This window comes from Alosa alosa, chromosome 17 (genome assembly GCF_017589495.1).
Source record: "Alosa alosa isolate M-15738 ecotype Scorff River chromosome 17, AALO_Geno_1.1, whole genome shotgun sequence".
NCBI lineage: Eukaryota > Metazoa > Chordata > Actinopteri > Clupeiformes > Clupeidae > Alosa > Alosa alosa.
In genome coordinates this window covers 10,030,586-10,058,085 of record NC_063205.1, presented here as the reverse complement: position 1 = coordinate 10,058,085, position 27,500 = coordinate 10,030,586, and the positions used below count along the sequence as shown (strand labels likewise).

General features: G+C 47.1%; 1 protein-coding gene across 1 annotated transcript in view; it reads left to right on the top strand.

Moving 5' to 3' along the window:
• Positions 1-27,500, top strand: part of cog5 (component of oligomeric golgi complex 5) — a 93,739-nt gene that overhangs the window by 52,510 nt on the left and 13,729 nt on the right. The window contains exons 11-14 of the mRNA XM_048267539.1: positions 10,122-10,203; positions 15,710-15,914; positions 19,229-19,390; positions 19,643-19,742. Of these exons, the coding sequence (XP_048123496.1) occupies positions 10,122-10,203; positions 15,710-15,914; positions 19,229-19,390; positions 19,643-19,742 (549 nt within the window). The remainder of the gene's footprint in view (positions 1-10,121; positions 10,204-15,709; positions 15,915-19,228; positions 19,391-19,642; positions 19,743-27,500) is intronic.

Here is a 27,500-nt window from a genome sequence, read left to right as displayed (position 1 = left end):
GTGTCTTTTCCCTGGAGACACCTGGGAAGGCCGCATCACGCCCTCAAAGCCTCCCCAAGTGTGGAGCGCGGCCCCCACATTTAATGAACCCCACACAGGGAGAGGGAGGGGGAGATGGATAAGATGGATAGAGAGACAGCGAGAGAGAGAGAAAGAGAGAGCGCTGTCTCTAATTATGGAGTAGGTAAGGGAGGTGGGTTCATGAAATCTGAAACACTAAAGGAAGCAGAGTTGACACTGTGGGGGTTTTCATGGCAGTGGTTGGGGGATGTGGGATCGGGGGGTAAGGGTGGGGGCTGTTCCGGGCTCAGGGTTGGTGGGGGCGACGAGGAATCATTCACCTGAGAGTCCACCCACCCCTCACGTCAAGGAGAAAGGCAATGACTCGCCTCGCCCCAGGGGGTGTCCATTGCAACCCAGCATTGCTGATTGACAGCCTGTCATCTGAGGTTCAGGCACCTGTCATAACTAAATCAAAGATGGCTGTCGTACGCCAGAATCCCACCATGTGTGCTTGTGTGTGTGTGTTTGTGCGTGTGTGTGTATGTCTATGCGTGTGTGTGGTGCCTCAGGCCTGAGGTTTACACTTAAAGAGAAAAAAAGAATTGATGCTTTCACACTCCACTGATGCTGAGCTCTTAGGTGTCACTGTCACGGACTGAGCCGTGACGTGCTCACGCAGCGTGCAGCCAGCCAAACGCCGGCGCTAACATTCAAACTGTCCTGCCGCTGTTCTCCGTGTAATATCACTGTCATTACCGTTTGCTCTGTTGTATTCCTGGTTCTCTATTCACAATGTCATTTACCACCGTTCACCATAAATGCCAGCTAGCATGCGTTGTTGTTTAAGGTGCAGGGAAAGGCCTACCGGCATTCTTAAGTAGCAAATGTTTGTGCATGACTCCATTCACATTACTCAAACTATATACATTGTCATTTCCATCTCCCATCTGTATTAATGTCTTCTGGTAGCAAGTAATGAAAATACCCACACTGGCTGTCAAACTTCTCATTTATTTAGTTAAACCTTCGTAATTACAACTCTGTACACAGTTAACTCACCACCATCCCGAACTCCGTTTCAACTTCCTGGTTTAACGTGGGGAAGCCGAGGGAATGTTCCACTAGGTTGAAATAGAGGGGTTTCGCGGGTGATTGGTGGTGGGAACCATTATTGCAGGGGTGTTTTTGTGTTTATCACTAATATGGGTTTTTCTCTTTACAAATGTGATTTTGGTGGGGGAAACATTTTGTATGTATTTCTATATTTGCTGTTTGCTTTATTATTTGGTTATTATTGTGTGATTATTTGGTTAATTGATTTTTGTTAGCAATGGGGCAATCTAGTGGGAGGGGCTACAGCTAGCCTAAGGCTGTATTAGGCCCCATGGCCTCAGTTGCAGGGGGTCTGTGCAGAGAGAGAGAACTGTAAATGAGAATTGTGGACTGGTTAAGTGTGCAGGGTCTTTTGAGACATAGCCTGGCAACTTGATGCCTATTTATTTTCTTTTTGAACAGTTTTTGTTTTGCATTTTTGCTCATCTTGACACTGAATATTTGCACGTATTAGAAAAAATATTTTTGAAAAAATAAACAAGACCTTTTTTGGAAACTTGCATCTTCCCTGACTCCGCCATCGGTTATCCTGCCACATTTGGTGTCAGAAGTGGGATAAGGAGTCAGGCGGAGGTGAAGTATTACAACCAGCCAAGATGTCCAACAGAAGGGAGAAGAAGAAGGCGGATGAAAATGGAGCGATAGGGGGCGACACTGAGCCTACGGAGCCCACTCCAGAACCCGCCGCAACTGTTCCTGCTATCGACCGGATGGCAAAGATGTTCGAATCTTTTATGGAGGTACAACGGGCCAGAGATGAGCGGCTGGAGAAGGAGTCATCCAGGCAAGCCCATCAGTTCCAAGTCCTCACCCATCAGGTGACTCAGCTACAGCTGGATGTGGAGGTAACTCGGGAACGGGAACTACACCGCTTCCACCGGACCCACAGGAGCCTACCTATGAGCCACCATCAACCCCCAGCAGAGGACCTAGAGGCTACGAACCAAAGATGGCTAAGCTGGAAGACTCTGATAACATCGAGCACTACCTAACCACCTTTGAGCGTCTCGCCACAGTCTTTGACTGGCCAAGGGACGACTGGGCCATTCATCTCATTCCGCTCCTGACTGGCAGGGCCCGGAGTGCATTTGTTGCTATGGATCCGCAGAGCACTTTGGACTATGATCTTTTAAAAGAAGCAGTGCTCAAAAAGTATGAGATCAACTCAGAGACTTACCGCCTGCAGTTCAGAGCCTTGGAGACCAGCCCGGAGGAGACGCCACAAGAGCTTTACGTCCGGCTGAAGGATCTCTTCTGCAAGTGGGTCATACGACCGAACAGCAAGGAGGACCTCATGGAGACTATGGTGCTGGAACAGTATCTCAGAGTCCTCTATCCAGAGGTGAAGACCTGGGTCAAAGAGCACAACCCAGCAACTGCAGCCGAGGCAGCCAGACTGGTGGAGAACTTTGTGGCAGCACATAGAGGCCCCAGGAGCTACCGCTATGCTGGGATGCTGGACAGACAAGCCCGGGGTAAGCCTGTTGGTGTTGGTAGAGGAGTTGGTTTTGATGCTACCCCTAGCCACAATAGAAACGCACTGCCCCTTCCCCCAGATAGTGGCAAGCCCCAAGGCATATCATGTTTTAATTGTGGTAGGGAAGGTCATAAGAGCCCCTCTTGCCCCCTCAGGAAGTCTAAGTACACCCACCTGTGCTATGTTCCCAACCCCACCCCACCCTTTAAGGGCCAGCAGAACAGGGACCCTGTTATTTCCATTGAGCTTAATGGCAAGCTGGTCACAGCTCTCATAGACACAGGCTGTTCACAGACATTGGTGCAAGCTGATCTAGTCCCCCATGAGTTCAAGAACTTCAATGACAAGCTTACTGTCTTTTGTGTCCATGGTGATCAGAGCGAGCACAGCACAGCAGATGTTTATATTAGAGTGTGTGATCAGACATACCTACTTAGGGTAGGGCTAATCCCAAAGCTCCCCTATCCAGTGTTGTTGGGGCAGGATCTTCCTGTACTGCCTGAACTAGTGAGCAAGACTGCTTGGTGTGGTGTAGTCACTAGAGCTATGGCCAGGGAGCAACAGCCAGAAGACCTGTCTGAATTGCTCTATCATGAGGATGATATTCCAGTACAGCCCACATACACCAGGGAAGAGAGGTATGAGAGGCGCAGACAAACAGTTGGGGAGATTTTAGAGCATTCTCACCTACAGTCAGAGTCAGATGTGGATTCCCCCAGTTTGACAGAGGCTGATTTCACCCTTAAAGGGGATCTTGCGGAGGAACAGCGTGCAGACCCCACCCTGAGGTCCTTATTTAAGAAAGCAGAGGATGGTTCATGTTTTGTTCCTGCACTTGGGAAAGAGGGCTACATTTTGCAGAACAACCTCCTTTACAGGCAGAGTGAGGAGGGATTTCAGCTAGTGGTGCCCCACAAATTCAGGAAGGAGGTGCTGGAGCTAGGTCACACTATACCATGGGCTGGACACCTAGCTTATATGAAAACACTGCAGAGAATAAGCAAGCGTTTTTATTGGCCAGGGCTATTTGGAGAAGTGAAGAGCTTTTGTAAGTCCTGTCCCCAGTGCCAGCTATCTGGAGGCAAAGGCCTCGCCCATGCCCCTTTGATTCCCTTTACCAGTAGTTGACACTCCCTTTGGCCGGATAGGGATAGACATAGTTGGACCCCTAGAGAGGAGCAAGTCTGGGAACAGATTCATTTTGGTTATCTGTGACTATGCAACCAGATACCCAGAAGCCTTCCCGATGAGAGAGGTCACTGCCAAAAAGGTTGCTATGGCCATGTTACACCTGTTCTCCAGGGTAGGGATTCCCTGTGAGGTCCTAACAGATCAGGGCCCCAACTTTATGAGCAGAACCCTCCAACAAGTGTATGATCTGTTAGGGATAAAAAGAGTCAGAACCACTCCTTACCACCCACAGACAGATGGACTAGTTGAGCGGTTCAACCAGACCCTTGTGAACATGCTCAGGAAGTTTGTGGATGACACTGGAAAGGACTGGGACCAGTGGCTACCTTACCTGCTGTTCGCATACAGGGAGGTCCCTCAGGCATCGACGGGATTTTCACCCTTTGAGCTCCTGTATGCACATCAGGTTCGAGGTCCACTGGATGTTTTGAAGGAGACCTGGGAAGGAGAAACCTCGGGCAAGACGGACATCATCTCCTACGTCCTAAAGATGAGGGAGAAGCTTGCAGCTGCAACTGCTATGGCTCAAGAGAACCTCCAGAGGCGCAAAGGTCGGCAGAAGGCGTGGTATGATCGGTCAGCCCGTACCCGCTGTTTCCAGCCTGGGGAGAAGGTCCTGCTGTTGTTGCCAAGCTCTGACAACAAGCTGCTGGTGAAATGGCAGGGGCCCTACTCTGTGACCAGGAAGATGGGACAGGTGACCTACGAAGTCCACATGCCAGACCGGCGCAAGAAACACCAGGTCTTCCACGTCAATATGTTAAAGAAGTGGAGTGAGAGGCCAGAGCCGGCAGTGTCTGCAATGCTAATCCGAGCGGTCGAGGAGGAGGAGGAGTACAGCGAGCAGTACTTACCTGGTCGTGAGGAGAAGAGCAAGTTGGATCTGAGTCATCTGCCAGAGGGTCGACAGCGTGAGCTCAGCCGCATCTTACCTGAAGATCTCTTCGTGGAGCGACCAGGACGGACAGCGTTGGTGGAGCACCGGATTGTGCTGAAGGACGAGCAGCCGGTGAGACAACCTTCCTACCGGGTACCAGAACGCCTGCTGCCTGTCCTGAAGGAGGAGCTGGACATGATGCTACAGCTTGGGGCAATCCAGCCTTCCTTCAGTGAGTGGAGCAGCCCAATCATCCTGGTTCCTAAGAAGGACGGTGGCCTACGGTTCTGTCTGGACTTCAGAAAGGTCAACACCCAGGCCAAGTTTGATCCTTACCCCATGCCGAGGATTGATGATCTGGTGGAGCGCCTGGGCAAGGCAAAGTTCCTGACCACCCTTGACCTTTGCAAAGGTTACTGGCAGGTGCCTTTGTCAAAGGAGAGCAAGGAGCTGACTGCTTTTAGGACGCCGTTTGGTCATTTTCAGTTCACCGTGCTTCCATTTGGGTTGCATGGAGCGCCAGCCACATTCCAGCGCCTGATGGACAGAGTCCTCAGGGGACGGAGGCTTTGCCGCCGCCTACCTTGATGACATAGTCATCTATAGTGCCAGCTGGGTGGAGCATTTGCGTCATCTGCAGCATGTCCTCTCCTTGGTGAAGGAGGCGGGCCTGACCATCCACCCGAACAAATGCGCCTTGGCCAAGGAAGAGACTTCCTACCTTGGTTTTGTGCTGGGCCGAGGTGTCATCCGCCCTCAAGTAGGGAAGGTGGAGGCCATCATGGCTGCAGAGCGACCAACCACCAAGAAACAGGTGCGGTCCTTTTTAGGCCTGGTGGGTTGGTACAGACGTTTTATTCCAAACTTTTCTGAGAAAGCTGTGGTGCTGACAGAGCTGACCCGCAAATGTCAGCCAAATAAGGTTGAATGGACTGAGGAGTGTGAGGCAGCTTTTAAAGACTTGAAGGACTCCTTGTGCAAGGAGCCTGTGCTCCTCAGCCCAGACTTTGAGAAACTTTTTACAGTGCAGACCGATGCCTCAGAGAGAGGGTTGGGTGCTGTTCTGTTGCAGGGGGACATTGGACAACTCCAGCCTGTGGCTTACATTAGCCGTAAGCTGCTACCGAGGGAATGCAACTACTCCACGGTAGAGAAGGAGTGTCTGGCAATTAAGTGGGCATTGGACTCCTTCAGATACTATTTGCTGGGGCGCAAATTTGTCCTAGAGACTGATCACCGAGCATTGTCTTGGCTGGGACAAATGAGGGATTCTAATGCAAGGATCACACGGTGGTTCTTGGCAGTTCAGCCATTTGACTTTGATGTTTTGTACAGGGCTGGAAAGTTGAACTGTACAGCGGACTTCCTGTCTAGGATGCCACAGGGGGCATCTCCAGAAGGGGGGGGGAAATGTCACGGACTGAGCGTGGCGTGCTCACCAGCGCGCAGCCAGCCAAACGCCCGGCGCTAACATTCAAACTGTCCTGCCGCTGTTCTCCGTGTAATATCACTGTCATTACCGTTTGCTCTGTTGTATTCCTGGTTCTCTATTCACAATGTCATTTACCACCGTTCACCATAAATGCCAGCTAGCATGCGTTGTTGTTTAAGGTGCAGGGAAAGGCCTACCGGCATTCTTAAGTAGCAAATGTTTGTGCATGACTCCATTCACATTACTCAAACTATATACATTGTCATTTCCATCTCCCATCTGTATTAATGTCTTCTGGTAGCAAGTAATGAAAATACCCACACTGGCTGTCAAACTTCTCATTTATTTAGTTAAACCTTCGTAATTACAACTCTGTACACAGTTAACTCACCACCATCCCGAACTCCGTTTCAACTTCCTGGTTTAACGTGGGGAAGCCGAGGGAATGTTCCACTAGGTTGAAATAGAGGGGTTTCAAGGGTGATTGGTGGTGGGAACCATTATTGCAGGGGGTGTTTTGTGTTTATCACTAATATGGGTTTTCTCTTTACAAATGTGATTTTGGTGGGGGAAACATTTTGTATGTATTTCTATATTTGCTGTTTGCTTTATTATTTGGTTATTATTGTGTGATTATTTGGTTAATTGATTTTTGTTAGCAATGGGGCAATCTAGTGGGAGGGGCTACAGCTAGCCTAAGGCTGTATTAGGCCCCATGGCCTCAGTTGCAGGGGGTCTATGCGGAGAGAGAGAACTGTAAATGAGAATTGTGGACTGGTTAAGTGTGCAGGGTCTTTTGAGACATAGCCTGGCAACTTGATGCCTATTTATTTTCTTTTTGAACAGTTTTGTTTTGCATTTTTGCTCATCTTGACACTGAATATTTGCACGTATTAGAAAAAATATTTTTGAAAAAATAAACAAAAGACCTTTTTTGGAAACTTGCATCTTCCCTGACTCCGCCATCGGTTATCCTGCCACAGTCACTTTGTCAAAGTGACTAAGTGGGTGTGTGTGTGTGAGATCACATGCACACAGTGTGTGCGAACAAGCCAGGCAAGGTTATAGCACACAATGCAAAAATCGAGATCTCCAGTCTACTTCGCACATTCAACAGACGCCAGGCTCTTCGTTTATGCCGAACAGACGGCTGGAAAATCTCAGCCCCCCCTCTTAATCACTCTCTTTTTCTCCCCTCCTTCATCACTCTCCAGTTGCACCTCCCACCTCCTCTCACTCACCTTTATTTACGTTCCGAGAGCGAGAACGCTATAGCAGCGGGGGTTTGACGGCCGACCAGAAAAGACACAAATGCCTCCTCAGACCATCTCTTCTTCCTCCTCCCTCCTCTTCTTCCTCCTCTTCCTCCTTTTCCTCCTCCTCCTCCTCATCTTCCTCCTCCTCTTCCTCATCCTCTTCCTCTTCTTCCTCCTCTTCTTCCTCCTCCTCTTCCTCATCTTCATCTTCTTCCTCCTCCTCCTCCTCCTATTCTTCATCCTTCCCCTACCACTGTTTATTTGCTGTGCGCTTCAAACATGCACTTAAGTCCCCTTTGGTTTGAGTCTCTCTCCTACAAACTCTCAGCAGTTATTCTAAACCAGTCCAACCTCTAGCTATCGTTTGTATACCCAGTGCTTAGGAGTTCACAGAAGACGGACAGAATAAGAGTTTGTGTGTTTTTTTTATCCTTTTATTGTTGTTGTGTTTGAGGCAAAGGTGTTTTGAGCTTTCTCTGTTTCTCTGTGGTGGGATTGCACTGAGTGTTTTGCCTTGTGTCTCATCCAAGTCAAGTACTCCGAAAATGGCAGAGGGCTTGTTTACTGCATGAGAGGATGTTATAAGAGTTTAGCCAATGGATCGGCGCACTGCCTGGCTGATTTGATGTCTGGATAGTGTCACTGAAACTCAACACACACACACACACACACACACACACACAAACACGCCATATTCCCAGTCCCACCCTGCAAAGCCCTAGAGGTTCACCTCTTGTTTTTCTTGTGGTCGGTCTGGGAGAGGGCTGGTTTGTGATGTGTTAGTGTTGTCATATGAGTGTGTGTGTGTGTGTGTGTGTGTGTGTGTGTGTGTGTGTGTGTGTGTGTGAGTGAGTGTGATAAGCCACTGCTGACCTTTAGCTGGTCACCCCTTTATGTGCTCTCCCCGGGTGGGGCAGAGCCGGACGCGGACGTGGTGGATGCATTAGAGAATTAAACAGTCCCCTCCTCATCCCTCTCTCCATCCCTCTCCCACACCCACAGTCTCTCTCTATTGCTCTCATTTCTCCCTCTCTCTCTCTCTCTCTCTCTCATTCTCTCTCTCTTATTCTCTCTCTCTCTCTCTCTCATTCTCTCTCTCTTATTCATTCTCTCTCTCTCTCTCTCTCTCTCTCTCTCTCTCTCTCTCTCTCTCTCTCTCTGTCACACCTTGGGAGACCACTACAGATGAGGAAGAGGAAGAGGAGATAATGGAGAGAATCTGGTCCTTCATCTGCCTTTGTCCTGCACTCCCACTTTATTGGCTTTTATACTCACAAGTGCTGTCACACACACGCCCCATCTCCTCAGCACACACACACACACACACACACACACACACACACACACACACACACACACACACACACACACACGCATACTCACTCAGTCATTCACACTAACTCAGTCACCACTCATACATTCTCTCAGAAGCTCTCTCCCTCTTTCACACACACACACACACACACACACACTCTCTCTCTCTCTCTCTCTCTCTCTCTCTCTCTCTCTCTCTCTCTCTCTCTCTCTCTCTCACTCACACACACACACACACACACACACACACACACACACACACACACACACACACACACACACACACACACACACACACACACACACCTGCTGGCCTGTCCTCCCCCCACTCTTGATGAGGTTAGCCGTGGAGCGTCGAGACGTTTATTAAGGTGTCTGCGGGGCCCGTATGGGTTTGATGACAGAGTGTGGATGCACGGCTTCTCCTCAGCCTCCTAAATTGGCTGCTCCTAATGCCGGCCCTTCGCCGGCCGCTCAAACACTCCCCCCCCCCCCCCCCACTACAACGCTCACCCCCACCCCAGCCTGCTCCTCTTTCCTACCCGTTGCCGTAGGTTACGTGGGTAATTGCTCCACGGGCACGGAGGAAGAGCACATCCATCACCGCGGCAACGTTGGCCGCCCTGCCGCGACGAGCCAATGATGAGCTGTCATCGCCATCGATGTTGTTATTCATCGGGCCCCCGCCTCTTTCTTTTCGTTTTCACACTGTCTTTTTTCTCTCACAGACAGTTACAAAACACAAACACACACACACACACACACACACACACACACACACACACACACACACAAAATCTGTTGCCCAGAGGGATTTTTTATCAGGTTTTCTGGTTGTCTTTAGCTCCAGGGTCTCTCCGTTTATATATGTGTTTGTGTGCACTATACGTTGGCATGTGTGCATGACACCAGTGTGAACACTGATGTAAACACAGACGGGACCTGTGACAAGCGGTCACTGGTGGCCATGAGATCCCCGTGCGCTGCCCACAGCCCCCCGCCGAGACACGAGGCACGTGTGAGTAATGGGGTCTGTCAGCCGGCGTGTCCGTGGAGACGAGCCTCTTCTCCTGCCTTAGCGTTAATCACTGCGGTCACCTCACATATTTATAAAGTTTACCCGTCCCCATGCACAGGTGTTGTGACAGACTCGTTATTTACCTGCCTGACCTCATCAATGGTTTGTAAATAGATGGATAGATACTTTATTCATCCCAAGGGAAATTTTAGTAAGGTGTTGTTAATTTTTTGAGGTAAATTTTAGGATTTTTTTTGTAATCAGCCGTGAAGGGCAGCAAAGATGTTACTTTTTAGTTATGGTTTACCTGTCTCTGACAGTTTATTGTGTTTAATGCTCCGGGTGTTTGAATGTTTGTGTGTTTTGGCAATGTAGTGAAGCATGTCTTTACTATATCTGATTTTGCTGACCTTCCCGATGTTTTGTTTTCTTTTCCACAGGATGGACAGCCGGACATCTTGTACACCTTCTGGAATTCGGTGACCGGAACGCTGTCGGTGGAGTTCCAGAAAGCCACCGCTGGTGAGTGTGCCTTTCCTACGCTGTATCGGAACGCCCCTCATTACCACCAGTCCCGTGTTTCCGTCCTCTTGTGTGTATGTGTCACTTAATATTCATTTCTATACAAACCAGGACGGCGGATTCCTAAAGAAACGCAAGCACCCACACCATTGGTGTATCTAAATTAGCTGTGTACCAAAAGTCAAAAGTCAAAGTCAAAGTCAGCTTTATTGTCAATTTCTTCACATGTTCCAGACATACAAAGAGATCGAAATTACGTTTCTCACTATCCCACGGTGAAGACAAGACATATTTTACCAATTTAGGTCCACAGACAAACATAACATTCAAGTAAACAAAAAAGTAAGTAAATAAGTAAATAAGAGGGCACATATAATAATGAAAAAATAAGAGCAGCAAAAGTGACTCGAAGAGCTGTAAACAGTGCTGTAAGGCTGCGTGTACACTTCCGCTTGGAGCTCCAGTGGCATTTTGAAGTAGCAACGAGAATTCTCGGTCTAATCGTTCATGTGCCGTGTGAAAGGGTGGAAGTAGACGACCCACCAGGCCAGCACTAACCGAGCATGGTAAACAAAATCGGACATTTCAGGCAGTAAAAGCCTGAAACCAGATTTTGTTCAAATCTACACACCTATGGCTACTGAAAAATGTAAGGTTCATTTATCAAATGTTATTTTGAAGTATTAAAAACATTGTTGTTTTAGAATTTTCGAATGAAATGGGTGATAATTGGTACAACACTGAGTACTACACTGATGCAAACCTTTACAGTCAACAACAATCTCAAAACAACAATCAAAAGTGGGTTACAAGATAAATAAACAAGTTAGTAGTTATGTGGAGTTCATCTGTAGCTTGTTTTGGCTGTTGTAAGTATTTCAGTTACACTGTAGGTCAGCTACTGTGCTCCTTATCAGTCACTGTTTATAGGCTGTAGGCTCTAATAGGCAGTGTGTTTGCTTTAGGGATTAGGACCGCTTGAGCTGTGTGTGTGTGTGTGTGAGAGAGAGAGAGAGAGAGTGTGTGTGTATGGCCCTTCTGCATACAGTCTGCATCTGGCTCGGCCACATCTCCTGGCGTCGTCTTGGCGCCCTCGCTCCTGGCCTTAGCGGCTTCTGGAGTCGGCCGCGTCTGCTTTGATGTGTCCAGCGCTTGATCTCTGCCCCCCACCCTTCTTGCGTCACCGTTCTCCTCTTCTCTTTCCTGACAAAAGCCTGGCCGCTCTTCTCATCTTCTCCATCTTGTCCAGCTTCTGCAGCTTCTCCAGCTTCTCCACACATTCATGCTCCAACAGCACTCCCCTACTCTCTTGGCAAGGGATGTGTGTGGGGTGCTTGGGGATGTGTATTTTGTTACTTCCCTGTAGTTTCCCTGTTTCTATTTGGAGGTGAGGAGGAGGATGTGTTGGGTGTTTTTTTTCCATGTCTGTGAATTTGTGTGTGTGCGTGTGTGTGTGTGTGTGTGTGTGTGTGTGTCCACACGCATGTTTACTTTCACTAGCCTTATGGAGCCAATATTTCTACCTGCATGTAAACACACTGTCTGTGTTGCTTGCCTTTTTCTTGTGTGTGTGTGTGTATGTGTGTGTTATTATTTTTAATAACCAGCCATCTCTTATTTCTGCTGTTTTCTTGTGGCCTCAGAGGAACCAGACAGATTATCTGGTTATCGGAACAGAAAATGTAGGAACAGGAATACAGCAGAAAAACAGGAATACAGCATAAATACAACTTTTGGTCTTTAAACGGTTTACTCTCCAGTTGTTGTTTGGCAATTTGATCAACAATGGTTCTCAGGGACAAAATCTGAAATGTGTTATTATTTACAGTACATTTACATGTACATGTATTTATTTAGCAGACACTTTTATCCATTTATGTCAATTACATTACATAGGCCATTTTCCTCATAACAGAGCTTGGGGTTAAGTGCCTTGCTCAAGGGCACAATGGTGGAAGCTGGGAATCAAACCCACAACTTTACAGGGTATTGCATGCTAGCCCAGCCCAGCTAACGTTATTATATGTGATGTATATGGGAACCGTCTGCAGTCCAGACGTAAAGTACTGTAGTACTGTCATGATCCAAAACAGGTAAGCACCACGCCTAGCTCCTTGTGTGACCCAGCGTGGTCGAGTTGATTTTGTGTCCCTCTTTCTGTGGCACCAAAAAAAGAGAACAATCAACATTTGCTGGCGAAAGTTGATCAGTGCAGGCTCATTGGAGGAATAAATGACCACTCGGAGGACCTTCATCAAACCGTCACCTCCCCTTCCAGTCTCGCCGGACCTTAAATCAATTTAAGGCGGCATTGAAATCAGCATCCGCACGCACGCACGCACACACACACACACACACACACACACACACACACCCACACACACACACACACACACACACACCCACACACACCCATCCATTAAACGCCATTCCCCGCCCACACACACACACATCGATCTGGGCCAGATGTTATCGCGAGTTAATGACAATCTTCAATGCACTTTCCCTGGTCAATAAAAAGTAATCATGACAGGCCCTGCATTACTACCTGTCAGGCTCCACTTGTTTTGGGGGTAATTTGGAGGTAATTTCTAACTCTGTGCTTTAAAAACATTCCCTACCCTCCTTTATCAAACTCCCTACCCTCCTTTCTTTGGGTGTTTTTTGTCACCTTACCCACAATGTGCAGCTGAAAGACCGTCCTTACGGGCCTGCTTAAAACAGAACTGAGCTTGCTGTTTTGTCTAAACATAGCTGCAGATTAGCAAATGATTCTAAATGCCACAGAAATAATTTTGTCACTTTGTATCTACCGTAAACACCCTAACAAACTGGAAAAAAATCAGAATTAGCCACACACATACTCCCTACAGTCATACAGTAAGTCTCATGACTTATGGTACATTATGGTCACAACTCCTGTAATAATGCATTGATAAGGATACTAGTGCAATCAAGTAGAAAATTGATCTCATTTTTTATTTGAGTTCAGTTTACAGTTTGATACAACATTATGAATAAACAGCTTTAATAAGGCATTACTGTACAGTACTATAGCAAACCATTTCGTGTTGGTACAGCCTTTTGATGTATGTTTATGTTTATAGTTCTTAGCAGACACTTTTGTCTAAAGTGGATGGCAATGACATCAATAAATATTACATTACAAAGAAAGACCGAAGACAGAAGGTGCCTGTTTGAAAACCCTATGAAATGGTCATGAAGGCTGCTCTGGTGGTGATGTTGTTAATTCCTGCTTTGGTTCTTTCTCTGGTTAATTAGGCTACCAGGTTTGCTAAGAGCCCACGTCAACAGGGCTCTAAAGAAGCCTCTTTGTTGCGCACAAAGGCAGCTTTGTTGCTGGATTTCTGTTGCTGCTTTCGTTCGTTGTTGTATATATTAAAAATACCAATACTTCAACAGACTAATATCAATAACCATAAAAACTGTGACTATGGAAGAATTAATTAATTAGTTTGAGTCTTTAGATGCTTTTTGAAGATCCCAAAGCTATTGCTAGAATGAGGAGCATTAGGTAAATTATTCCACCACCGAGGAATCCTAGAAGAAAAGATTCTTCACTTTGGCCTTTGACATTATTACGCAGCTGAAAGCCCTTCCTTATTATGCATGACATATTATTGTATGGTAATAGTTCTCTCAGCTCTCTGTAGCCTCATTACTGGCACCATGATGGCTTGTCTGTAGTAATGGTGGTCATGTTTAAAGACACCAACTTGCCATTCTTTATCATAACCTGTTCATGCATCAGATGTCCAGTTTATAGGCCTAGCTCAACGCAAAGCGCGCTTGCTGGGGGGTCTTGTTATTCCATGCTTTGGTCCCAAGCCTCAGTACCATCACATCAGTATTCCATCATGGTGGCATTCTCCCTCGTCTCACACACGACACACACACACACATTCGGCATGACAGAAATAAGTCCGCATTTACATTTTCATTTGCTTCCAGATGGCTGATCCTGCTTCAGCAAGACGCCCGGTGGCAACAGCTCATTTAACGTCCAAAGAATCCCTTTAAAATGGGCATTAAACACCAGACCTGTTCAATTATGCATGCACCAATTCAACTGCACAAAACAGCTCTCCAAAAAAAAAATAACTCCATACAACAGCCTGCATAAGATCCATAATGAGTGATTAATCAGTCATAAAGTTAAGTCATTATCATATTAATGATGTCGTATTTTCAGAAGCGTTTCCACCTGTGAGTTTCTTTCATCCCTTTGTATTCTGTCAGGGAGTAAAAATCCTCCTTTCTGTTTCTCCTTGTCGTATCCGCTGGCATTGTCTGGGGACTCTTGGATAATGGAAATCAAGATTTTCAAGCTCGTTGGAGCACAAAGAGTGGATTTGTTTCCCTGAGTAACTATAACACATATGCATAGGCTCAACCCCCCTTCCCCTTTATATTTCTGTATTCTGGAGAGCAGGAATTAGAATACAGGAACTACAGGTCTTATTTTATTTGTAGGTTGCTCATGTTTGTTTCTCTTTTTTCAAACGTCCCCTCTGCCCCTCTGCACAGGGGACAACAGGCAGGGATTCACGCCTTGTGTGTGTGTGTGTGTGTGTGTGTGTGTCCACTGTGTGCTGATGTAGACCAGGACTTTGTTAGATGTCAGGTTCACTGGTCACAAAGTCTGGAGGGACTGAAACAAGGCATCTTAATCATTCATGGGTGACACAAAGGATGTTTCATCTCTTGGCCAAGGACATAAACCAGAGCGCCATATGTGTGCCATGTCTTTTTCACATTTCTCGGCTTCCTTCCCTCTTGTCTCCTGAAGATTGGTACCATCTCAGCCTCTGTAGCGAAAGAAACCCTTCTTACCTTTTTCTTCTTTCTCTCTCTCTCTGTGTGTGTGTGTTTGTGTGTGTGTGTGTGTTACGGGCAGGCCAAGGCACAGCATCCAAACTAAGCTAAGCTTCGTGTCTAGGGTATATTGTATTCTTTTTAGCTGAAGCCTCGGTCCCCCACGCAACGTTAACGCCAAAAACGCCAAAAAAAACCAAAACGTTACCTTACACACTGGCCCTACGTGGTGTACAGACGTGGAAGTAAGTCCTAGGTGAGTGGTTGCGAATGTGTGCGTGTCAGCATCGGCAGAGCTCCAGCGAGAGGTCACTTACCTGTGGCTCTCGCTGACCAGGTATAGCTCTCGGCGCACCTCACGACTAGCCCAAGCGCCGTTTCGGTTGAAATGTTCAGTTTTGTGGTGTGGTGGTTTAAAATCCAAAAACAAACGGTAAATTGTCCAAGTTTGCCTGCTCACGGGCAAACTCTCTTCAAAGGGGAAAACACAGGCCTTTCTCAAAGGCCTGAACTAATTGTGAGCCCAGGCCCCAGGACAGGTGTTCCATTTAGCCTAATTAGCCACAGGTAATGACATCACTGGAGCCCCACCTGTAAGTCAGTGCTTGCCCTACCATGTGACCCTAACCTATCGTAACAGTGTGTGTGTGTGTGTGTTCCCACTCCACAGACTCTACCTTCCTGAAGCAGGCACTGGAGGGCGAGTACCCAAAGTTACTGCGGCTGTACAACGAGTTGTGGAAGCGCCTGCAGCAGTACAACACCAACATCCAGGGGGCGTTCTCCACCCAGGGAGGGCTTGAGCTGTCCATGGACCTGCCCACCTCGGAGACCGACTCCAAGGACCTCTTCACCCAGACCAAGCAGGACTACGAGTGAGTGGCTCCCCTTATCCCTCATTCCCCATGTAGGCTCACCTGAGGTCGTTGCATTAACACCTAGTCATTCACCCTCCACGCCCACATACAATACACATGCAGGCAAACAGTGAAACAGCCAAATTTGAGGTCAGGTGGTTGCTCAGTTGTACTGTTCTTGTTCAAAATGTGTTACATCATGTGGTATTTTACCAAGTTTTACTTTATTGAAATTTCCATCTGAGCTTTATAAGATATAATAAAGCAAATCAAAATTGCTCCCATAATTTAAATTCAATGGCCTCGTAACCTGCCTGGGTGTTCCTGCAGTTAACAAACAACGTTGTAAAAACTCCATCAACTTGTCAATGCCGTATCTCGGCCGTAAAACTACAGTGTTGGGGATTCCTGTCAGGCTTAATCTGTTCCCTGAAAGCACAATCATCACCGAGTGCCAAGTGTTAAGTGTCTGCGGAAGCTAATTTAGCCCGCCAGAGCCAGGAAAACACAAACACCGGCGCATCCCCATTTTGCCGAAGAGGTCTGTAACGACAGAAGAGACATCGCCGAGAATCTCAATCGAGTGCTTCATTTTCCGCCTCACCACTCAAACCTCCGCCACTTCCCCTTCACACACACACAGACACACACACACACAGACATACAGACACACAGACACACAGACACATCCTGAAAAACTCTCATTGAGATGTTTTAACGCAGCAGGCAACTGGCAATTAAGGCCCCATGCCACCAGCGCCCCTCATCATAAACTGTCAAAAGTGGTTTTGTGAGCAGAATGGCAATCGAGTTTGGCAAGCAGCAAGGGGTAGGGTAGGGCAACCCTGTTTTGCAGTGAGCGCGTCCTGAAATAGTGCCGAGTCAGCAGACTTCTAAAGGGAGACGGGTGTTGGAGTGAACCCAGCTGTGGGGTTGTAGTGTAGGTGAAGGTGATTCGCTTGGCAGAAAGCACGATATTTGGCACGCTCGTTCATCCGACAAATGCGACAATCGAATGAAGGGTTGAACGTGAGAAGCGAGACTGACGGCGAGCGTTGAGGAGAGGAGAAAGGAAAAGTGAACAGAAATGACCACGCGGTGCGGCTTGATTATAGTGTGACCCTCTCCCTGGTCTTCTGAGAGAGCCATGGTGGATTTCTCAAGTTGTCACTCAACGTAAGAAAGCCTCTGACCCGTACTGTTGTTATTTAGTGCTGTCTCTGCCTCTGGTCACCTTCAGGTCAGAGGAATGCGTGTCTTATGTTCAGGCTATTTTGACCGGGTGAAAAACAGCTTCTCTGAGGTAGATGCTGGTGAGAGCATCACGTGAGTCGCTATGTCCATCCACACAACCACTGAGCCCAAGATAATGACCGCTGAGGAGCCTTGTGGACCCTGACAACACCCACCACCCACCCACACCTCCATCCTACCTAGCACCCCCTCCCCCCGAGCTATTGCCAAGGAGATAACCTGTGATGTCATTATCTTGTCGCGAGTTTCTGACCTCAAACCAAAATGTCTCTCCCACTGGATCGGTCTAAATGTGAGGCTCCTGCTTGATGCTTCCTCCTGTATCCTGTAACAGTATCCTCCTCTCCCTCACTGGTCCATTCACTCGTCCACCCTCTAATGACCCCTGTGCACTCTCATCTTCCTGCCTCCCTCTCTCCTGCTTCCTTTCTTTTTTCTTCTCTCACCGTCTCGCTCTTTCAGTCTTTCTGTCTTTCTTTCTATGTCCACCTCTCTCTCTCTCTCTCTCTCTCACTCTCACTCTCTCTCTCTCTCTCTCTCTCTCTCTCTCTCTCTCTCTCTCTCTCTCTCTCTCTCTCTCTCTCTCACTCTCTCTCTCTCTCTCTCTCTCTCTCTCCCTCTCTCTCTCTCTCTCTCTCTCTACCCCATGGTTCACTTGTTCTTCTTTTTCCTCTCCATGTTTAGATGACCCTTTGGGGTCAGCCGGTCTTGAGCCCATAGTTAGGGGGTGTGTGGTGCTTAGCGGTGATGTGATGTGATGTGATGTGATGTGATGTGCAACAGGGCGGCTCTGAGCTGGGAGGAAGGGGCACCAGCACCAGACTGTCCACGGACTTCTGCTTCAGTCAGTTGAAAGGCCCTTGTGAGGCTCTTTTATTCTGAAGGCTGCTGAAGGTTCACACACACACACACACACACACACACACACACACACACACACACACACACACAGGCAGACAGAGACAGCGAGGAGTGAGAAAAATGCTCTATGTGACAATGAAAAAGCAAAGTGAGCCAAGGTAGAGGAAGGAAATGGCAATGCTGGTTGAAAGAGGGAGATACTCAGAAGAAGGACGTATTTAAAGAAGGGATGAACAGAGTCGATGGAAGAGGCGAGGCATGGTTGAAAAGGAACTCTTTGAGTCTGAGCCTTTTCGCCACCTCTGTGCCTGAAAGCGTGCCGCGACTGAAGACGCCATGCTCCCCAATTAGCACCGCGTCTCTTGGCCACCGCTTTCATCATCTCGCCACGGCTAACAATCGAAGCGTGCCACGCCTGGATAACGCCCCTCGCATGATAAAATGGTGGCAGCGGCAGCTCGGAGAAGAGCCCGCGGCTCGACCGCAGATCTGTCTGTGTTTGTGAGCGTAACGCGGGGAGACTGCTTGGGTGGGGTAGGGGGATGTGGTGTGGTGAACGGGGAGGAGGGACTGGGGCAAATCCAGTGCCCCTTGGGCAGCTTCTAATTGTAGCTAAGTGAGGAAAAGAGACAGACTCTCTTGAACCATGAGCCTGGGTGCATTAGTGCTCCAATGAGAGACTGAAGACCGCGTGCAAAGCACAGTGCAGCACCGTACTGTACCGCACCGCACAGCACACAAGCACATTTGTGTAATCACATCAAGCATAGTTGGGTCATCTGAGGAAAACTAATCATCTCGTAAGAAGCAAAAAAAGGCAGGCAAATATTCCTGCTGTTCCTTTGTCCTTATTGTACTGTATAGCATCATAGGAATTGCAGTGATTTGCATTTTGCATCAGTGATTTACAGAAATGCAGTGATTTGCATTTCGATTTCTTCTGAAACATTGTTTGTGTAGGCCTACCACTAAACATGATGTCACATGCCACTAAACATGATGTCACAACATTGTTTGTGTAGGCCTACCACTAAACATGATGTCACATGCCACTAAACATGATGTCACATGCCACTGTTGATTTGTCTATGCCTCCGTCGTTCCTTTAGCCAACATCTGTCATCTGTTATGAATGCTACATATCATTTTGAATGTGTGCTCAGTAATTGCTACATATCATTTTGAATGTGTGCTCAGTAATTCATATTGTGTTTTAGCCCAGAGAAAGCTCTGAAGGACTCTCTCCAGCCTTATGAGGCTGCCTACCTCTCCAAGTCCCTGTCACGCCTCTTTGACCCCATCAACCTCGTCTTCCCACAGGGGGGGCGCAACCCCCCCTCCAACGACGAGCTGGACAGCATCATCAAGACCATAGCCAGGTGAGAGGACACTCTTATCCCCCTTCCTGGACCCAACCTGAAGCATGAGGGATCAGATGACACATGCACTTGACTATGTTTATGTCTACCTTTTTTTTTTTTATTCATGAAATATTTCTAGCACATTCCTTTTAATGTTTTGTTTGCTGTTTTATCCCTTCAGTGAGCATGGCCTTCATAATGTTTTTTTTTTTTCTCGTTAATTCATTAAGTATGTCCTACACATGGCTGCTACTGTTTTGCCCCCTTCAGTGAGCTGAACGTGGCCTCTGTGGATCCTAGTCTGACCATGGCTGTGGCCAGGAACTCCGCCAAGACGGTGCAGCTCTTCTGTGTGAAGTGCGAGCAGCTGGTGAGTGTGGCGTATGCCGTGTGTCGTGGCCCTCATCCACGTCGTCTGCTTTCGTCCAGTACGGCTCATTTTTCATGCGCGTCATGCTCATGTTCAATTCTGTCCTCCCTCTTGAAACTCCACAACTCCCCAATGCAAAAGACATTTTATGGAAATATCATGGAAGATTATTTTTCCAATGCATTTTAGTACATTTTAGTAATGTCACAGAGTTTATATGATTCATTCCTATCAATGATGTAATGTTGCCCATTTGAAAGGCAAGATGAAGATCCTAACTTTGCTTTTGTTAAGAGAGGCTGACTTGGTGCCATGACGTGCCCTGCCAAGTAGATGTGTGTGGGGTGGTGTTGTAAAAGTGCCGCCTGTGCGAGTGACACTTAAGTGTGAATGAGTTTGCCCCAAGGCTTACTCCGCCTGCTGTGAACGGGAAGAACAGGCAGACTCATCGCCACCGCCACCACCACCGCCGCCGTGCCCTCAGCAGATGGCCGAGTGCAGCTGACCTTCCGAAGGCTCACGGAGCCACAGACACTGGGTTTAGAGTTACGGCTTGGTAAGACACCGGTCTGCCTGCTATTCTCATCTCCTCCCGTAGACGCTAACGGATCGGGCTCCATGGTATCGGAGCCTGTTTCCGATTACACACACTCTTATAAGAAGTGGGTCAGCCGCCCTGCGTCACACACGACGTCGGTGTTTCGAGCTGCAATCCGAAATCAATAAACACAGCGCTCCATGTCCCTGAACATGATCCAGCTCTGTCTCGTAGTTCAACGAGGTCATCCGAACATTCTCTCTTGTATCTATTAGTTTTGTCCTCATAATAAAACACTGTACCTGCCTTTTGGCACAGTTATGTGACTTCTGAGAGAATTAGTCGGTGGAAGTATCAAACTGGCAGCAAACAGGATGTGTAGTATTTCTCTTTGTCAATAAGACAATCATTACATACATACTGCATACATATATAATTGACATGTGTAAGTCGCTTTGGATAAAAGCGTCTGCTAAATGAATATGTAATGTAAACGTAACATACTGCCTCAGTACAATACTCTCAGTCACAGCTCCCATAGCATCAGATGACGTGTATGCAAGGCATTTGGCCCTCCCACCATCCCCCAGACTGTCATCATCCTGCTGTCGTAACCATGTCCATTTCATTTTAACCAGGAGATGGGAGTTTTCCGTAGCACCTTACTTTACAGATCAGTAATAAGAGGGTGCTTTCGTGTTGATAAGTGGGTGAAATTATGGTAGCAGCCAATCTATCAAGTAAAGTGTTTCCGAGTTGTCTATCCCTCTTTTGACCCAAACCTGACCCCAGGTTCCCCCTCTTTAGCTCCCCTCATTGATCCCAACAGGCTGGGCCCGCTGAAGGTAAATCCGTGTCTCGCCTGATTGACCCCGTTTTGGCGTAATCAGGGTGTGATTGGATTATACTTATCTCTGGGTGTGGAGGCGACGGCTGATTGAGGAACAGCTCGCTCTTGCCCTTCACCCTGTGCGGACATTGATTTGCGGCGCGGGCCTTCGTTCTCTCTTCAGCCGACATCAGATGCTGTATCGACTCCCCCGAGCAGGAGGCCACATCCCCATTGGGAAGGAGGTGGTGGTGGTGATGGGGGGAGGGGGGGTGAACGGGTGCTGGACGTCCCTGCCGTAGTATTCTCCGGGACACTGCCCCTGGGTCACAATCGCTGCCACAGGGAGATGAATGGCTTGGCCTTGTGTAAGCACCATCAGAATTTAGCATTAAAGGAGAATTCCGGTGTGATATTGACCTAAAGTGTATTGAAACATGATACCGAGTGTGAACGTATGTCTCATAGCCCATCTCGGCTTGTCCCCTGCACTCCAAAATCTGGCGCTAGTTAATAATAATTCAGTGGAAATGCATGGATTCCAGTTGCTGCTACTGGAAGAAACTGGAATCCATGCATTTCCACTGAATTATTTTTGGAATCTGATCCCTTATCATACCTGTTCATTCTTACTCGCTGTTCTAACTTATCGTGACTAAATTCAAGATGGCTAAACTTCGTGAAGATACTGTCTGTATAAATCGTCTTGTAAGTAAACTACCAGTGCTTTTTCAAAGTTCTCAATGTCTCGTTTTAAATGTCAGGGGCCCTCGAAGTCTACCAATGAAGTGTGGAGATACATTGAGCCTCGTAAATGGGTGTAAAACAGTGATTTATTTGCATGGCTAGCCGATGCGAAGCACCACTATTGAAAAAAGCTGTTGGTAGCATCGGCTAACTAGCCAGATTTTGGAGTGCAGGGGACAAGCCGAGATGGGCTATGAGACATACGTTCACACTCGGTATCATGTTTCAATACACTTTAGGTCAATATCACACCGGAATTCTCCTTTAAAGCCACTGGAGCCACAGCAGTTTGTGTACTTGCTCTGAGTCTTGCGTGAGTAAGAAAAAAATGAAGTTATGCTAGAAGAGCCGTGAACATCCCCAAAAGTAAAATAAACCATTGGAACCTATTAAAAATGTACCTTTAAGCTCTATTGAATGTAGTTAATAATGTAAAACGAAAAGAGAATTTGTGGTGCTACTGAAAGACAGCAGGTGTCTAAAACCTGACATGGTCCATTAAACGTAATAGTAGATGGGCATTTGGCTTTTTGCAGAGCTGCAGATTGCAGCCCAGTAGTGAATACCATCTGCTTATTGCTCTCTATCTGGCCGAGTGAAATGTGAAATGTGAAATGGGCCCGGGCTTTTTAACCTGCTCCGCCCGGCTCTCACGCTGGGAAAATAATTCCTGCTTTTTAAATCCGCCTCAATCTGCGGGGGGCCCCACGCTGCGAAAATGGCCGTGGCGTCGTGTTCTTCTGGAGCACTGCGGCCCCCGTGGTTAGAGTGTCCGTCTCTCGCACACCCCCCTCTGGTTCAATTCCCCGGTCCTCTCCCCCAGGACATTTCCCATGATGCATCTCTGATCCAGTGGTCATTAAATAACTACACGGGGAGGTGATTAAATAATGCCACTCCATATCTTAAACAACCCACACAATGCTTTCAGATGTAGTTTTCAGTAAGATTCAGCCTCTCAGCCATTGTAAACCAAGACTATATACCAGTGCTGTCTCCTTTCCTCCACCTTGACCTTTCCCCCATAGGCCGCTGGGCCTGTCTCCTATGCCTCCACCGCCGGGGGCAGATCAGGGAGTTGAGCCCTCTGGTGGGTTGGCTGTCTCAGCCCAGCCAGACTCCTCTCATTAGATCACTCAGGGCCTGGAGTTCCAGCGCAGACCTGACGGTGGACACACACGAGCTGTGTGTGGCGGAAACCTCTTTCTGTCTCCCTTCTCTTCCTCTACCTCTTTGTTATGCCTTCTTTTTCTCTCTCTCTCTCTCTCTCTCTTTCTCAGTCTATCTCTCTCTCTTTCTCAGTCTATCTCTCTCTTCCCCTTTATTCTACTCTTCTCTCTTTCTCTCTCTCTCTCCCTCTTCCTCTCTTTCTCTCGTCTTCTTTCTTTTGGTCCATCTCTCTGTCTCAATTTCACAGCCGGTCTCTTTCTTCTCCCTTCTCTTTCTGCCCTCTCGCTGTCTAACTCTCTTGCATATCTCTCCTTTCACCCTGTCCTCTCTCTCTCTCGCTCTCTCTCTCTCGCATATCTCTCCTTTCACCCTGTCCTCTCTCTCTCTCTCGCTCTCTCTCTCTCTCGCATATCTCTCCTTTCGCCCTGTCCTCTCTCTCTCTCTCTCTTGCATATCTCTCCTTTCACCCTGTCCTCTCTCTCTCTCTCTCTCTCGCTCTCTCTGGTGACTCACCTGAGTACTGTCCTCGTTAGGTGACTAGTGCACCCCCCTTTGGCCCACTGTGCCGTGCTGGTTAAATATAGGCTAGCCCCAGGTGTGAAGGAGCTCACACCCTGAAGACCCTACCCCCCCCCCCCCCAACACACACACACACACGCACACACACACACTAACACGTACACATGTACATACAAACACACTCTCCACTGCACTCCTGCTGCCTCCTGCTGATAATTAACTGTTGCTGTGCCATTTTAAGTCTGTTGCCATGACGCCCCGTGGCGGTGTTTTTTTTTTTTTTTTTTCTTCTCTTCTTTTCTTCGTGCATTTCATCTCTCCTCTGCCATGTCTTTGTTTGCTTCTCAAGCCTCCAAATGTTTTGGGGTTGTTTGTTTGTTGGTTGGTTTGTTTATTTGTTTGTGTGTTTGTGCTGGCGCTTGTTCCAGGGAGTGAAAGCCCTGCGGTGTGCCTCTGTGAGCCATAGTGTGTCAAGTCAAACACAATCCAGAAAAAGGGCTACTGCACCATCTAAGGTTTTGTCCTACCTATTGTTTAGGACCTAAAGCAAAGACCTGTAAAATATTTTGTGTGTGTATATATTTTCATATTTTCTTTGGCTTTTACAGTTCCATATACCCATATGGCATCAGTCAGTATTTTGTCTGCAAACACTGGGCAGCCGTGGCCTACTGGTTAGCGGATTTGTAACCGGAGGGTTGCCGGTTCGAACCCCGACCAGTAGGCACGGCTGAAGTGCCCTTGAGCAAGGCATCTAACCATTCACTGCTCCCCGAGCGCCGCTGTTGTTGCAGGCAGCTCACTGCGCCAGGATTAGTGTGTGTTTCACTAATTCACGGATTGGGATAAATGCAGAGACCAAATTTCCCTCACGGGATCAAAAGAGTATATATACTTATACTATACTTATACATATACTTACAATACTTTATTAATGTGCCCATATTTGAGGTATCCACAGCATAAAACTCAGTTTAGTTGCATTTTAGTCATTTTCATAGGACAAAAATGTCATGTGGGGGAGCGAGTAAGAACCTGAAAATCCATATGAGAAAACTTCAACATTTAATCATAGAGGGCCAGATGTACTAACGCTTTTTTCCACTTCTGGCGTGATTTGTTTCAGCGAAATGCGTGTAAAATCATTGCAGGTATGTAGAAACAGGCGCAATGATGTAAAGCCGCGAAACTGCCTGTCGCGGGAGCTGAACATGGTTAATTGTGTTTTTGTGTCATGCATATGCATTCATGGGAGGATCCAGGGGAAAGTGGGAGTTTAAGAAAAAAGATGGGGGGAAGAGTAAAAAAGCCTAGTTATGTATTCCCTGGCGGTATGTACAAAGACTGCTCCTGAAAGCACCGCCTATTCTGCGCCTAAATACTTCCGCCTTTGTAAAAAAAGCAGGTGTTAATCCAAATTGCAGTTCAATGCATCAATAAGAGAAGCTTTCAAAGACAACATAATCGCTATTTAGAGCAACCAGTTTTGTAAGTATTTGTACTATCAAAAGCAACCTTAACTTCGTTATTCCTTTCGTAGTCTTACTTTCAACGTCATTCACTTAAACTTTCATACTTGCTAGATTTTACCAATTTTCCAAAGCATATGCACAAGTAGTTTGAGTAAAACTACTGATCTTCATTATCTCCCTGCTTGTTGACATCTTATCATGTATGTATTATTTCATGATTGCAAATGTTTGATTCTTTTAATGCGTTGTCAATCAGTTAACTTATTCATGCTTGTATAGGCTCTGCCGCTCAGGTTGCATGGACGTTCAGAATTGCGATATGGGGAGAAAGGCAGAAAGGCACAGTTTACAAAGTTCGATAAATACGGCCGGAACTTGGGTCTGACAGCGCCGCATCTGCGGATTTGTTAATGATGATCGATATCGCCGTCGTACGTGCATCTGGCCCCTTAGTGTGCACAGGGCCAGATGTAACGTGACATTTGCGAACGAAGTTATCAGCGCCATGGACAAACCGCCATTACGTAACGCTGTCAGACCCAAGTTCCGCGATTTATCAATCGCTCACCCTTTAGTGTAAACGGGCGCTTTTCTTGCCTTTCTCCGCCCATAAACGCAATTTTGATAACGCCCACCAACTTAATGGCAGCCAACAAGCCGCGAGTTTTTGAATGAAGTTAACTTGGATGACAACATTAAAAGAATCAAACGCTTAGCAATCATGAACAATACCATACATGATAAGATGTCAACAAGCAAGGAGATAATGAAGATCAGTAGTTCTACTCAAAATACTTGTGCAAGTAGGCTATGGAAGATTGGTCAAATTCCAGCAAGTAGGAAAGTTTAAGTGAATGACGGAAAGTGAAAAGTAAGACATCCGAAAAGGGCCAACTAAAGTTAATAGTACAAGTACAAAGTAATAGTTTATAGTACAAAGACTTACAAAAACTGGTGCTCTAAATAGCTGCATTCTGTTGTCTTTGAAAGGTTCTCTTATTGACACATTGAACTGCAATTTGATTAACACCTGCTTTACAAGCATGGAAGTATTTAGGCAGAATAGATCTTAAGCGCTTTCAAGAGCAGTCTTTGTACATACCACATACCCTCCCATCTTTTTACGCTTAAACACCCACTTTCCCCTGATCCTCCCCATGAATGCATATATGCATGGCATTAAAAAATGCAATCTGCCACTTTCAGCTCCCCGCTGACAGGTAGTTTATGCTTACATCTTTACGACCTGTTTGCACATACCTCGCGAATGATTTTACACTGATGTTGCTTAAAACAAATAACGCTTGAAGTGGGCTAAAAGCTGCTAGTACATCTGGCCCCTCAGTGTTGTACCATGTTTCCTTCATAGAAATAAACGTAGTTAATTGCATTGTTATACCTCGGCATCTTTATCCTTGCTCCTGAGGAACACTATCCATCTTGTTCCTGGAGAACTAATGATCTATAGTACAACATCAATACAGGATAAGAATCTGCAAAGATAATCTCTGAAGAGCCATATCGACTGACAATGTAATATTACATGACTCCATACAAATAGTAAGCTATGGCACAATTGCGTGAGCCAAGAGAGAATGAAGTTGCAAGGCTGGTTCTCTGTAGACGGGTAGGGTAAGGCTTGTAAGGCATGCCATTCTCCCAATTAGCATAGCATCAAAATAACTTCAAAGCTGTTATATTAAGGGAAAAAATAGCATAGGATGCCTTTAATGCCCAAACCCTGCTTCCCAGATAATGTGTTTATCAGGCTTTCAAACTGATATCAAGGGCTAAAAGGCATAGGATTTGAGCATTAATATTTTACAGGCCTTGGTTTAGGGACCCATTCCTATAGACAAGGTTTGAAATCTGAGACGGTGTAGCAACAATCTTATCAGATTTGACATGGAATGACCCGTATGTGTGTGTTTGTGTGAGTAATTATGTAGCCTATGTGCAACTATGTGTTTCATGTGTTTGTGTACAATGATGTGTGAAATGCATAGGTGTGTGTGTGTGCGCCCACGCGCATGAAGACGACTTGTGACTGGCAACAGATACGCCTCTCCTCTCCCCTCACTCCACCCGAGCGCCAGTCTCTGCCTGTGTGGAGTCGCCATGGTGACAGCTGGCTGGCATGTCCCGGGTGGGCCTGCCACCTTGGAGTCTGACGTGCGGACCCCTGCCCCCCTGTCCCCTGGCACTGCCAAGGACCTGATCCTGCTGGCCTTCATGTTTACTCCACAGCAGCTCATGCGCTTTCTCTCTCCTGTTTTTTCCCCCCTCTGTCTGTTTCTGTCTCTGTCTCACCATTTCTCCTTCCTCTTCGCTTCTGCTTCCCATCACTGGCTTGAATACTCTCTATCCTCCTTCCTTTATATCCTTCCTTTGTTTCTCTCTCTCTCTCTTCTGTTCTATCTGTTATTCTCACCTCTCTTCCTCCCACTTGTCTTCTCCCTCTCCGTTTGTGTGTCATTTATTTT